This window comes from Gobio gobio (genome assembly GCF_949357685.1).
Source record: "Gobio gobio genome assembly, chromosome: 25".
In the NCBI taxonomy this organism is placed as follows: domain Eukaryota; kingdom Metazoa; phylum Chordata; class Actinopteri; order Cypriniformes; family Gobionidae; genus Gobio; species Gobio gobio.
The window spans coordinates 34,176,980-34,191,971 of NC_137121.1; the positions used below are offsets into that span (position 1 = coordinate 34,176,980).

At 38.8% G+C, this 14,992-nt stretch overlaps 1 protein-coding gene across 3 annotated transcripts in view; it reads right to left on the minus strand.

Annotated features, from left to right (window-relative positions):
• Positions 1-14,992, minus strand: part of rbl2 (retinoblastoma-like 2 (p130)) — a 49,719-nt gene that overhangs the window by 13,836 nt on the left and 20,891 nt on the right. For all 3 annotated transcript variants that reach the window (XM_079809423.1, XM_079809422.1, XM_079809424.1), the window contains exons 5-15: positions 13,861-13,989; positions 13,530-13,690; positions 11,299-11,363; positions 11,031-11,202; positions 10,770-10,933; positions 8,245-8,357; positions 8,028-8,131; positions 7,742-7,879; positions 7,493-7,657; positions 4,177-4,273; positions 3,828-4,058 (exon numbers count right to left, since the gene is read on the minus strand). In XM_079809423.1, the coding sequence (XP_079665549.1) occupies positions 3,828-4,058; positions 4,177-4,273; positions 7,493-7,657; positions 7,742-7,879; positions 8,028-8,131; positions 8,245-8,357; positions 10,770-10,933; positions 11,031-11,202; positions 11,299-11,363; positions 13,530-13,690; positions 13,861-13,989 (1,539 nt within the window). The remainder of the gene's footprint in view (positions 1-3,827; positions 4,059-4,176; positions 4,274-7,492; positions 7,658-7,741; positions 7,880-8,027; positions 8,132-8,244; positions 8,358-10,769; positions 10,934-11,030; positions 11,203-11,298; positions 11,364-13,529; positions 13,691-13,860; positions 13,990-14,992) is intronic.

Below are 14,992 nucleotides of genomic sequence, written 5' to 3' on the forward strand. Positions count from 1 at the left end.
TAAGTTTAAGGGTAGGGTTAGGGACAGGTGTGGTGGTGTGGGTAAGTTTATGGGTAGGGTTAGGGACAGGTGTGGTGGTGTGGGTAAGTTTAAGGGTAGGGTTAGGGACAGGTGTGGTGGTGTGGGTAAGTTTAAGGGTAGGGTTAGGGACAGGTGTGGTGGTGTGGGTAAGTTTAAGGGTAGGGTTAGGGACAGGTGTGGTGGTGTGGGTCAGTTTAAGGGTAGGGTTAGGGACAGGTGTGGTGGTGTGGGTAAGTTTAAGGGTAGGGTTAGGGACAGGTGTGGTGGTGTGGGTAAGTTTAAGGGTAGGGTTAGGGACAGGTGGGGTTGGTGTGGGTAAGTTTAAGGGTAGGGTTAGGGACAGGTGGGGTTGGTGTGGGTAAGTTTAAGGGTAGGGTTAGGGACAGGTGTGGTGGTATGGGTAAGTTTAAGGGTAAAGTTAGGGACAGGTGTGGTGGTATGGGTAAGTTTAAGGGTAAAGTTAGGGACAGGTGTGGTGGTGTGGGTAAGTTTAAAGGTAGGGTTAGGGACAGGTGTGGTGGTGTGGGTAAGTTTAAGGGTAAAGTTAGGGACAGGTGTGGTGGTTTGGGTAAGTTTAAGGGTAGGGTTAGGGACAGGTGTGGTGGTGTGGGTAAGTTTAAGGGTAGGGTTAGGGACAGGTGTGGTGGTGTGGGTAAGTTTAAGGGTAGGGTTAGGGACAGGTGTGGTGTTATGGGTAAGTTTAAGGGTAGGGTTAGGTGTAAGGGAAGTGTCAACTATGTAATTACAAATGTAACTACAGAAATTAATTACAGATGTAATTACATACAGGTATTTTTCAAAATGTAAGTACAATGTAAAAACATGTATGTACACAATAAATGCAATGTATCAAATGATTAATTAAAATGTTAGTACATGGTAGTTAAGGCCACCTAATATAAAGTGGGTCCAAAATTTATATTATATTACATAAAAAATTTAGTGGTGTCAAGCGATTAAAAGACAAATCACATTTTTTTTTCTGTAATTAGTCACGATTAGGGATGTCAAAAGTACCGGTACTTTGGTACTTAGTCAGTACTGAAATTTTAAAAATGTGACGATACCAGCATTCCTGTAGTACCGACTCCTGAGTATATATTGGGTATCATGACATCCCGAGTCATGATTAATCGCAATTAAAAACAACAGTTTTTAATATTTTTATATTGCAATAATTTCACAGTTACTCTCCAAATTAATGTAGAAACCACTTAAAGACAGTATATTTTAAATGTTTGTTTTAATCGCATCTTTTTATGAATGAAGTCCAGTATCACTGATACCAATACGGATACTGATGATCATGAAATATAGAAATCCAACGTCACATTATAATTGTAATTAAATAATAACTTTTAATTTAAGTGAACTTAAAGCAATCATCACACCTAACAGGGAGGAAATATACAGAAATTGACGATATCAAACAGTCTGCACTGCATAAATAATAAATGAAATATAGAGTAATCCTGATTAAAGCTACAATTAAAGTTACCTTTGTTTTTTGATTAACATTAATGACAGAATCACAGACACTGGTTTATTAGGCTGCTGTCCCTTTAAGATCTGCCGCTGCCGAATATGACACGGATCTGATGCATATCTCATTTCCTCACAACTCCTCACGTTCATTTAAGACGTTTTTTGACTAATGCAAGACTGCTCTTATGAGGATACTCAGACATTTTGGCATAATTCTGTGTGTTATTGTTCATTCAAGCGCGAAAAAAGAGCTGGATTCTGGTGCGCTGTCTGTGTTCGTGATACTGGGGCGTGTCTTTCTGAGCGTTGTGTGTGTCACATAGTCAGGACATTCACAGACAGCGCGTTCTCTTCTGTCTTGTCACGCTTGAATGGTTTAAAAGCATTTGCATGAATAAGAGCGTGATCATGATGTAATGCTAACCCATGAAAAAACGGATGCTGCGTGAATTGCGTTAAATATTTTTTTTTCGTGTTAAACTGAAAAAATTGATTGCATGCGTTAACGATGTAATTTTGACAGCACTAATTATTAGGGGTGTAACGATACACTCGTGTCGCGATTCGATATAAATCACGATACTGAACTCACGATACGATATGCATCCTGATATTTTAAGCCAAAATAAAGAAGAGGTTTTTTTTATTATTAGTGTATTATTATAAAAATGCACAAATATTCCCCCATTGCATTACTATACATTATATTCAACATTATATATAGGCCCCGTCCACACGGAGACGCGTTTAGCTGTATACGTTAAAATTTTGTACCGTATTAGCGTTTCGTCCACACGGATCCGGCGTTTTGGGAGCATGAAACCGATCTTTTTTGAAACCGGGTCCCAGAGTGGATAAATCTGAAAACGACACCCTTGCGTTTTCGTGTGTACAGCCAATCCGTATATTTTGTGAAACGGTGATGTCATCACACCACGTCCTGCGCGGGGCGAGACTAGAAGAGATACAACTACAGGCACTGGGCATGCGCACATCAATATTTCGTCATTTAATTACTGTATTTGCATTATTGTAGGGTTGGGGTAGGTGTAGGAGTTAATAAAACACATTTGGTAAGTAGCAAATGTATTTATTTTTATTTTATTGTGAGATTTTGCCTCACTTCTGGCCATTGCTGTACCTCTTCTAGCCACAACTCTTTTTAGTGTATTTCTGTGGTAGAATTACAGCGCCACCTATTGGTCTGGCATGTATACTACATCGTTTTGAGCCGTTTTCAATGCTCTCGTGTGTACAATGATATTTCTTGAAACGAGGGGAAAAAAAGATTGGATAGGGAAAGCTCTGGCTTCGTGTGGACCGGGCCATAGTCGTTTAATGCAATAATGCCACTGTAAACTTCCGTAAATTTTCATTTTTCCCCTCAAGCATTAGTAGCGATTTTCAATGCAGTCATCCTTCTCTCCCGGTGCTCGCTATGTCCCGCCTCTCCTGCTATTAATGCACTATACATATAAGAATGAACCATCTAAAATTTGTGTTTGGAAGTTAAACGAAAAACCACATGATGGTGAGCACATGATGACAGACTTAACATTTGTGGTACATTTGTAAATTTGTGTTTGGGTGAATTATACCTTATAAACAGGCCGACTACAGCAAGTTGAGCCTTGGATAAAACAACTCAATATCGCAAATCATATTGTTTCCATTAATGATACATATCGTCACATTTTTATATCGTGATATATCGTTACACCCCTACTAATCATATTATATCTAATTCAGTCATGAAACTCTAGCTGGCGCAGGCTTCACATGCAATCTGCAAGCAATCACATAATTTACTAAATGGCACAAGCTGATTGGCCTCTGCTTATCCTGCAGCCAATGAGATTATTGCTCAATATTTCAATCTGGTTCAGTGTCCGGTGTAAGCTAGGTCATCAGAGTTTCTCTGTACCCCTCCACCTCCCCCAGCTCCACCTGCTGCTACGGGATTTATGTATATCTATTTATGCAGCAGCAGCAGCAGCATATCTTACATGCTCACAGCAGCCAATGTGCATAGCAGATCTTGACTGTCAAGGCCAAATATATTAATATGGTTGTATCCATTAACATGCTAAATTATTCATAGAGTTGTCATGATTAAAATGATATTAAATGTTACAGCACTGAGACGTTTCATTGCGGTGTTCTAGACCAGGGTTTGAGTTGTTTGCCAGGGTCAAGTCAAATAATCTGTGATTTCTCTCGCTCCACGATCGCTCAGAGCGGGGTTTTTTGTGGCATCACCTACTGACTAACACATTCATATGGTTACTGTTGATAAATTGATGGTTTCGCAGATTTTACACCTTGAACAGGTATGGTGACAGTCTGGCCGTTGTTTGCTGTGACGGTAGCTGTTGCCATGGTGACCACAGTCTGTCCGGCTGGGATGGGGCTGACCAGAGACGGTTGGGACACTTTGACAGGTTGAGCAGGCTCAGATGTTGTTTCTCCATCAACAAAGAGGCGACGACAGGCCGTGCCAGTGGGGGGTGAGCTGTATCGGTCATGGAGAGATGTAGGGGACGGAGAAACTCCTGGAGGAGGAAGAGAAACAACATATTGTAATACGAAAATTTGGGTTTGTTTCAATGAATGTCTATAGAAATCATCATGTGTTCAGTCATGGTGCTTGTTTCATTCAAAATAAGTCACCTTTAACTGCTCCTGCGATATTACTGCTGAACTCACTCTTTTTCGGAGTGTGTGCGTTGCTTCCTGAACCGTCCTCCAGGTGTTGAGGAGGCATTACCTGTTATGTTACATATGATTATTCATATCAGCCATCATAATATCATGTGCATTGTAACCCTAATATCAACTTTTTTCCATTTTCTGAAAAAAAAAAAGGTCTGTAGATATCATTAGCACACACTTTATTCTAATATTTAGGAATAGTAATAGTAAGTTTTACATCTTAATTGTGCACTTGTAGTGTAATACAAACCTTAAAAGTATACTTTTTAAAAGAACTGTACTTGCAGCTAATATAATATTAATGAAATTGGAGGCCATGTACTTTAAAGCGAGTACACTTTCTTAACACACTTTAAAAAGTGCACTTTGTAATAATGTCAAATTAAAAGTTTTATTTTAAAGGTGCAGTGTGTAAATTACTAGTGGTGAAGTTGTGAATTACAATCACACACCGCTCACCCCTCCCTTTCGGAGAAGCTACGGTGGCTGACAGGACAAAATGTCATTGTCGGAGAGAGCAGAGAGTGACTAGCGCTCTGTAGAGAAGTTTGTCTGTTTAGGGCTACTGTAGAAACATGACGGCGCAAAATGGCGATTTCACTGTAAGGGGACCTGCGGTGTGTGTAGATAGAAATGGCTCATTCTAAAGTAAAAAAAACATAACGGTTCATTATTTAAGGTCTTTATACTGCACTGAAAACATAGTTATGCATATCATATTGCATTTCTGTCAATAGATCCTCATCAATACTACATACCGCACCTTTAAAGTACAATTTAAATCATTATGTTTTAATAATCTTTTGTCGTGCTTTAAAGAAGTACACTTATTTTGATGTGTTGACTAACATACACCTACTTGATTATATTTTTAAATATAGTGCATTATTTAAAATTACATTTAAAATGAATATATTTTAAGTTTACTGTACAGCAAATGTATTGCACTAAATTTTTTAATACAAAATATATATTTTACTAAATAATTTGGACTCAAAAATTGCTAGAAAATCTAAGCTATATGTCTAACCAAGATGTGTTCCAAATTTAAAGTTGATATCACAAAAAAAGAGGTTCCTGTGAGATATTTTATGTGCTATCCCAAAAATAGCCACTGGGCGACCCTTACACTGATTTTTTTAAATGCTTTCTCCTGTCACAAATGTTATATTTATATTCATACTTCTGTCTCAGTATCACTTCTATCACAACACTGTGGCCAAATATAGAATATTGGGTCTCAGTGCAACGATATGCGTTTTTTTCAAGATTATTAAAACTTTAAAAATAGTAAAATTTGCAAAAATTGTGTGGTAAATTTAGCTAAATTTGAAACATGACACCACCCACTAGGGGGAGGAGACTGCTAAAATGTTTTAAAGTAGTGTTTCCATGGTAACACAATGTCAAATTTCAAACAAAAATTCAGAGGATGAATTTTGAGTGTTTAAGCTGTCGAATAATACCTAATTTATAGCCCCTTTCAGCATTGATCCCAGAAAATTGCCATAGAATTGCTAGAGTGCCTTCTGTGTGAATGCAAACACGTTCCGGGACATTGCTGGGATCAGTCTCGGAACGCGCCCTGTGTGAACTAAAGGCTGGACCAATGCCGTAAGGGGGTGTGTGGTATGTCGTCGCTATGACGTAGTTATCGTGTGACTCTTTGACAAGGGGTTTTAAATGCAGATCAATGTTCACGTTGCACATTAACAAAGAAAGTTTGTGTTCGTCAAGGAACAAAGAAATGACGTGACTGATGTGAAATGAAATGATGTGTAATTACAATAATATTTAAATACACTCACTTAAAGGATTATTAGGAACACCATACTAATAGTGTGTTTGACCCCCTTTCGCCTTCAGAACTGCCTTAAATCTACGTGGCATTGATTCAACAAGGTGCTGAAAGCATTCTTTAGAAATGTTGGCCCATATTGATAGGAGAGCATCTTGCAGTTGATGGAGATTTGTGGGATGCACATCCAGGGCACGAAGCTCCCGTTCCACCACATCCCAAAGATGCTCTATTGGGTTGAGATCTGGAGACTGTGGGGGCCATTTTAGTCCAGTGAACTCATTGTCATGTTCAAGAAACCAATTTGAAATGATTCAAGCTTTGTGACATGGAGCATTATCCTGCTGGAAGTAGCCATCAGAGGATGGGGACATGGTGGTCATAAAGGGATGGACATGGTCAGAAACAATGCTCAGGTAGGCCGTGGCATTTAAACGATGCCCAATTGGCACTAAGGGGCCTAAAGTGTGCCAAGAAAACATCCCCCACACCATTACACCACCACCACCAGCCTGCACAGTGGTAACAAGGCATGATGGATCCATGTTCTCATTCGGTTTACGCCCAATTCTGACTCTACCATCTGAATGTCTCAACAGAAATCGAGACTCATCAGACCAGGCAACATTTTTCCAGTCTTCAACTGTCCAATTTTGGTGAGCTTGTGCAAATTGTAGCCTCTTTTTCCTATTTGTAGTGGAGATGAGTGGTACCCGGTGGGGTCTTCTGCTGTTGTAGCCCATCCGCCTCAAGGTTGTGTGTGTTGTGGATTCATGAATGCTTTGCTGCAAACCTCGGTTGTAACGAGTGGTTATTTCAGTCAAATTTGCTCTTCTATCAGCTTGAATCAGTCGGCCCATTCTCCTCTGACCTCTAGCATCAACAAGGCATTTTCGCCCACAGGACTGCCGCATACTGGATGTTTTTCCCTTTTCACACCATTCTTTGTAAACCCTAGAAATGGTTGTGCATGAAAATCCCAGTAACTGAGCAGATTGTGAAATACTCAGACCAGCCCGTCTGGCACCAACAACCATGCCACGCTCAAAATTGCTTAAATCACCTTTCTTTCCCATTCTGACATTCAGTTTGGAGTTCAGGAGATTGTCTTGACCAGGACCACACCCCTAAATGCATTGAAGCAACTGCCATGTGATTGGTTGATTAGATAATTGCATTAATGAAAAATGTTACTGGTGTTCCTAATAATCCTTTAGGTTAGTGTATAATTCAGTCCTACATAAGTGGCTCAAAAAGCACTCTAAAGTTCAAAAAATTAAATTTTATATAAATGTAAACAATTAACATGCAATTAAGTGTCATAAAATCTTACTTTCAGTTGACAATTAAACATATTCTTCTAAATAAAATGATTTATGTACTCCTTTTAAACTTATGCTAAAGTGTACTTTCTTATTCACAAGTGAAAGTCACTGATCATGTTTATATGGTCATAAGCAGTTATATTGTTCTGACCTCCTGGCAGGCAGGAACGCAGTTCTTGGCCTCTCGGATGCTCTCCCACAGCGGGGAGTTTCCTTTCCACGCCAAGGATTCCAATACCTGCTCCTCAACATGGTTCAGATGTTTGACTACCTCCCGGAAAAGACCCTCCTGCGCCCGTACCAACACCTCAATCACCTGTGAGCGAGACAGAGAGGCTTCTGACTCTTATCAATGAATGCATACCATTTTAATGGTTATTATCTCTTTATATTAATCTACCTTGTAAAAGTGATAAGCGGGGAGATCAAAGATTTGCAGGACTCTGGGAAACTCTCCCGGTGGTCTATACGAAAAGATGACGATTTCCAGGCAGCAGGCGATCAGTGACCGGTGGAATACGTCCTGCTCTAGAATGCCCTGAGACACATGATAACACATTCAGCATACATAATTAACTGAAGTGTGCAGCTGATGTTCAGTAGTTTTGCAGTAAGGTGTACATTACATTCATGGCTTATTTAGGGCACATTGTGTGATTTACGCTTGAACTTAATATGAAACCTACAGACAGGTCCGTGTCTCCAAGCCTTTTCTTCTCCTGGTTGACGATCACTTCCAGTGATTTGTAATAAAGTGCCTCAGCCAAACAAAAATACTTCACTGCAACATCTGTAAAACAAGATGCCCCAACATTTTTGATATCAGTGTTTGAATTGTGGAAAGAGTCATTCGCTACAAATGGAAGAAATTATAAGAAAAAAATAAAGCATAAAGATGCACACCTCTTGCCAGATTCTTGTTCTCCTCTCCTGTTCCCTCATAATTCTGAAGAAAAATCTCTGACATATCCTTCAGCCTTGCTGCTATGGACTCACTGGGGTCTCTTACACAAGATCTGTGTTTTTTTTAAACAGAAAATACTAGTGATTCCAGTGCACAGCAAATATCACTTATACAAATATCACGTCGCAGGTCACTGGAATCACTGCAATCAAAATCACTAGAATTCAAGTTCACCGCAAACTTTGGTAAAACATTTTTACTGGAATCCCTGTCATCAGAATAAACTGGAATCACTGAATCACAGTTCACTGGAATCACTTGTGTCACATTTTACTGGAATCCCTGTCACCAGAATACACTGGAATCACAGTTCACTGGAATCACTTGTGTCATTTTACTGGATCCCCTGTCATCAAAATACACTGGAATCACTGAATCACAGTAATCACTGGTGTCATTTTACTGGAATCCTGTCATTTGAATACACTGGAATCACCGAATCACAGTTCACTGGAATCACTGGTGTCATTTTACTGGAATCTCTGTCATTTGAATACACTGGAATCACCGAATCACAGTTCACTGGAATCACTAGTGTAATTTTACTGGAATCTCTGTCATTTGAATACACTGGAATCACCGAATCACAGTTCACTGCAATCACTGAAATACAGTTCACTGGAATTACTAGTGTCATTTTCCTGGAATCCTGTCATTTGAATACACTGGAATCACCGAATCACAGTTCACTGCAATCACTGAAATACAGTTCACTGGAATTACTAGTGTCATTTTCCTGGAATCCTGTCATTTGAATACACTGGAATCACCGAATCACAGTTCACTGCAATCACTGAAATACAGTTCACTGGAATCACTGGTGTCATTTTCCTGGAATCCTGTCATTTGAATACACTGGAATCACCAAATCACAGTTCACTGGAATCACTGAAATACAGTTCACTGGAATCACTGGTGTCATTTTACTGGAATCCTGTCATCTGAATACACTGGAATCACTGAATCACAGTTCACTGGAATCACTTGTGTCACATTTTAAGGGAATTCCTTTCATCAGAGTAAACTGGAATCACCGAATCATAGTTCACAGGAATCACTCTTGTCATTTTACTGGAATCCCTTTCATCAGAATAAACTGGAATCACTGAATCACAGTTCACTGGAATCACTCTTGTCATTTTACTGGAATCCCTGTCACCAGAATACACTGGAATCACTGAATCACAGTTCATTGCAATCACTCTTGTCATTTTACTGAAACCATTATCATCTAAATACACCAGAATCACCGAATCACAGTTCACTGGAATCACTTGTGTCACATTTTACTGGAACCCCTGTCATTAGAATAACCTGGAATCACTGAATCACAGTTCACTGGAATCACTTGTGTCACAATTTACTGGTATCCCTGTCGTCAGAATAAACTGGAATCACAGAATCATAGTTCACAGGAATCACTTGTGTCATTTTACTGAAATCATTATCATCAGAATAAACTGGAATCACAGAATCACAGTTAACTGGAATCACTTGTGTCACATTTTACTGGAATCCCTGTCATCTGAATACATCGGAATCACAGTTCACTGGGATCACTTGTCACGTTTTACTGGAACCCATGTTATCTGGATACACTGGAAAAACTTAATCACAGTGCACTGGAATCACTTGTGTTATTTTACTGGAATCCTGTCATCTGAATACACTGGAATCACTGAATCACAGTTCACTGGAATAACTGAATCACAGTTCACTGAAATCACTGAATCACAGTTCATTGAAATCACATGTGTCACTTTACCGGAACCCCTATCATCTGAATACACTGGAATTATTGAATCACAGTTCACTGGAATCACTTGTGTAATTTTACTGGAATCCCTGTAACCAGAATACACTCGAATCGCTGAATCACAGTTCACTGGAATCATTGAATCACAGTTCATTGCAATCACTCTTGTCATTTTACTGAAATCATTATCATCAGAATACACCAGAATCACTGAATCACAGTTCACTGGAATCGCTGAATCACAGTTCACTGGAATCATTGAATCACAGTTCATTGCAATCACTCTTGTCATTTTACTGAAATCATTATCATCAGAATACACCAGAATTACTGAATCACAGTTCACTGGAATCAGTGGTATCCCATTGTACTAAGAATTCAGTAGAATAATTGGTATCACTCATTACTGGGTTGAAAATTAAGTGAAATCCCAGGAATCAGTTTTCCTGAATATCTAGAGTCACATTTGACTAGTATCATAGTTGATTGCAATAACTGAAATCCCAGACTAACACAGGTTATAGTCGTGAAGTTTATTGGAATCACAGTTCATTAGAATCAATACAAGAACATTCCACTTGATTCCATTCAAATGTGATTCCAGTGAACTGTGATTGCGGTGAATCCAGTGAAACGCCTGTACATACAGGGGCTCTGCTTCCTGTGGGTTGCAGATTGTGACTAACACAGAACCTAGCTTGGGATCACCTGAATATGTCTCTGAGTTTCACGCTGGGTCTGTATTTGAATCCTGTCAGCAGCGTGTGCAGACGGCCCACACTTTGCATGGCCATGGAGACGGGGGTACCCACGCTGCTCTCCGGCACGTACCTCCGTCCTGTCAAAGGAGTACACACTCTCAGAGCAGACGCCTGTAAAACAAACACATTTATTGATACAAATCATTGTTCATTGTTGAGAATTAACATTATGTGAATGTATTTGTTTGTGTTTGTACGACACACATACTGTCATTGAGTTCTGGAGGGGGTTGGTCAGTTGTTCCTGGTTCTCAATCCCTTCAGAGAAACAAGGGCCTGGGGTCCCAATGTCTTCTCTGGCCGCTTCTCCCAGAAATACTCTCTCATCCAGAGAACCGGAGGATAACACATGTTCCTCATACACACGGTTCAGAGAAGCTCTGAAGAAACAGACAGAGAGCGAGGAGATAACCTACAGGAGAAATGTTTAAGAAGCTTCATGTGGATTAAGTGATTAACTGGAAAGAGATGCTTACAGACTGTCACCGAAATTCACTGGCTCCAAAAATCCTGTCAGCGTGTCTTCTTTTCCTTTCAAAATCTGTGACAGGGAACAAGATGTGAAATGGCATATACTTCACCAAACAATATTAATAAAAGCAAATTATAATACTATTTAAAGCCAGTTTAAAGACATCATGAAACATCATTTGCATCATATTTAACGTGACTGAATATTCAGTGAAATATGTTGGAAAAGTCCATTTTGATATCAGGTTGACTTCAAACTTGAAGAGGCTGTCCTGACATACATCATAAAGGCCCCGATATACTTCAAGCGAAATCGAAGGACGAACTGATGTGATGTAATTTCGACCAAAATCAGGCCAAAATTAAGTTTGTTTCCGGAGTTCGAAACAGCTTCCCAAAGCAAACTTTCCGGAAAATTCCGCTTCGGCTGGTAAACAACTTCAAACTACCATTGGCTCGTGGCGAACTCTATTTGCAACTTATTTAGCATGTATATTTACATATTTAGCAAGTAAACTTTATTCTCCTTATCCAGTCCTATGCAAAGAATGCTGGGAACAAAAAATCCACTACCCAATTTCCAAACTTACCAAGACAATTTCATTAAGTTCATCCAACTTAATTAACCCTTAATCGGCCCTTGGGGTCCAGCTGACCCCACTGGACTTTTCCTCCATTTTTAAAAAACTGTTCCCTTCATCTCAGGGCCATGAGACTCTGTGACTTTTCCTAAATAATCTATCTAAACATGCACAAAAAATCTGGGCTTGATTTGGTTGTTCTAAAGGTGTGTAAAAAAAACTTACCGCTTAAGTCCCTCGGGTCAGATTGACCCCACATTGAAAATGAATGCGAACGTTTTTTTTTCACTTTTTTAATCAAAAAAAATTAACTAAATCCAGTATAAATCTGAAAATTTCTACATTTATATCAAGGTCTGGTCCTAGAGCATAAACACAAAGTAGAACGAACTTTCTATCTCATTCACACACACACATGTGTGTGACTGCAACAGAGTATTTTTATTGAAATTGGCAAATAAAATCAACAAAACTGGCATAAATCTGAAAGATATTCATACATAAATGAAGGACTAATACTTGAGCACAAATGCAATATGGAACAAGCATGTTCACTCACACACACACACACACACACACACACACACACACACACACACACACACACACACACACACACACACACACACACACACACACACACACACACACACACACACACACACACACACACACACACACACACACACACACACACACACACACACAGACACACACACACACACACACACACACACACACACACACACACACAAACACAGGTGTCTGGAGCATTTTTTAGATTTTGGCAATGAATGGGAAAATGTAAAAAATGCTTTTTTTTTCACTTTGTTTGTAAAAAAAAAAAAAAAACTAAATCCAGTATAAATCTGAAAATGTCTACATTTATATCAAGATCTGGTCCTAGAGCATAAACACAAAGTGGAACAAACTTTCTGTCTCATACACACACAAGCACACACACACAAACACACACATGTGTTCCCTATGGACCTCTAGTGGATAATGTGGTCATTGCACTCTCTTTCTCTTTAACTATAATTCCTAAAGTTTTTCCACAAACCTACAGATGGCGGTATTCTATCCCTAACACATAGAGCAATGTCCAAAAACTATTTATATTTAATTAAGATCATCATTCAAGTGATTTTTTCATTAAAAAAAATAATTTTTAATGAGCCAATGTATGACATAGTTAAGTATTTGTGCAGTAAATAGGTAAAAAACTACCAAATACCCACAAAAACACAGCATAAATGTATAGTTGAGAAGTAAATAAAAAAAATGATATATAGTTTGGCATGTAAAAAATGTATATTTCCTTATGCAATCGCTCTGTAAAAGTTTGGGGTCTATCTGACCCCAAGGGACTCAAACGTAAACCCTACTTGAGGGACGATTAAGGGTTAAAACAAAAATCAGTTAACACAGAAATTTGAGTTCAAATTACACACAATATTAAGTTAATAAATCAGTTAACACAGAAATTTGAGTTCAAATTACACACAATATTAAGTTTAATTAATGTTTAATTAAATAACTTTTGTCTTTTTTTTTGTCTTGCAACCATAGATTTCAGTTGTGGGAACAGGGTCACTGAATTAGTGTTTAGAGTGTGAGTATATCGGGGCCTAACGTTAGTGTATTTCCAGTACCTTGCGCTCAAAGAGTTTCTTAATGAAGGGTTTCCAGAAATGCTCCTTTGCTCCTTTGGCCTCCAGCACCAGACCATCATGAAGCTCACACAGCTGCTCTATGAAACATAATGAGCCTGGGCCTGGCTTATAATCTTTACTGTTGAAGTCCTCAGGCAACCCTGTGCACAAAACACACACACAAACTAATGTTTGTTTGACCTTCTGCCATCTCCTAGAGTTTGGACAACTGATCTCACAGGACAAGGTTCACTTTGGTGTTTTAGAAAGAATGAAAGCTATAGTTATGACAGCCTGTGTGTGTGTGTGTGTGTGTGTGTGTGTGTGTGACCTTTAAAGGCTGGGTTGAGCAGATCTTTACGACTAGAGCACAGGAGTGCGTTGCAGTAAACCAGATCCAGAGCACACAGGAGCAGATGATACGAGTTCACCAGATCATCACTGATCATTGGGAAGTTCCCTACAGGAAAGAGGAGACATTAATCATATGTGTTATATATGACATAGATAATATAGGGGTATATCAAAAATAATAGATGGTGGTTCTAATGAGGTACGACTATACAAGTTTTTGGTTCTGACGGATCCTTCCTTTTGAAAGTGTAGTTTGGTTAGAACTTGTTTCCTCAACTGGAACTAAACGATCTGTCAAACTTATTACAGAAAAGAACTAAGCACAATTGTGTTCAGCAGGAAAACACTACTGATCGCACTACAAACATATATATCAAGCAGACAGGTGGCCCAGCTCTAACGCAACAACAGGAAAAGCCTGCAAATAAAAAAAAAAAAAAATCTACATGTGCAGCAAAGCCTCAGAGTTTGGAATCATATTTTCCGGTTTAATTAGTTTCAAGAGTTACAGTAAAGCAAGCAGGCAAAGAAAGAGTTGTGCCTGTATGTAATAATAACAGTGCTATCAAAAAAAATAAGTTTAATAAATAAAAAAAATAAAGTGTTGTGGTGGTCAATTATATGCTAGTGCACTAGCGACAAAATATACACATTTACATTTACAGTTTTTCTCTTTTGCCGCAATTGAGGAAAAATTGCAATGACATGCTTGTTGATCCTGTTATAGCAACATGTTCTCAGAATGCCACCCTATAATAAACAGAAGAAATGTGAGATGTTGCATTAATAATGGCACAATTCAGAAGGATCAGCAAACAAATTGAATTCATATTGATTTGCAAGCCGACTCAAATGATTCACTGTAAAAGAACTGACTCAAATGATTCACTGTGAAATAAATAACTCAAATGGTTCACTGTGAAATAAATAACTCAAATGGTTCACTGTGAAATAAATAACTCAAATGGTTCACTGAAAGAACGGACTGAATTAATCACTGGACAGAACTGACTCAAATGATTCACTGTGAAATAAATAACTCAAATGGTTCACTGAAAGAACGGACTGAATTAATCACTGGACAGAACTGACTCAAATGATTCACTGTG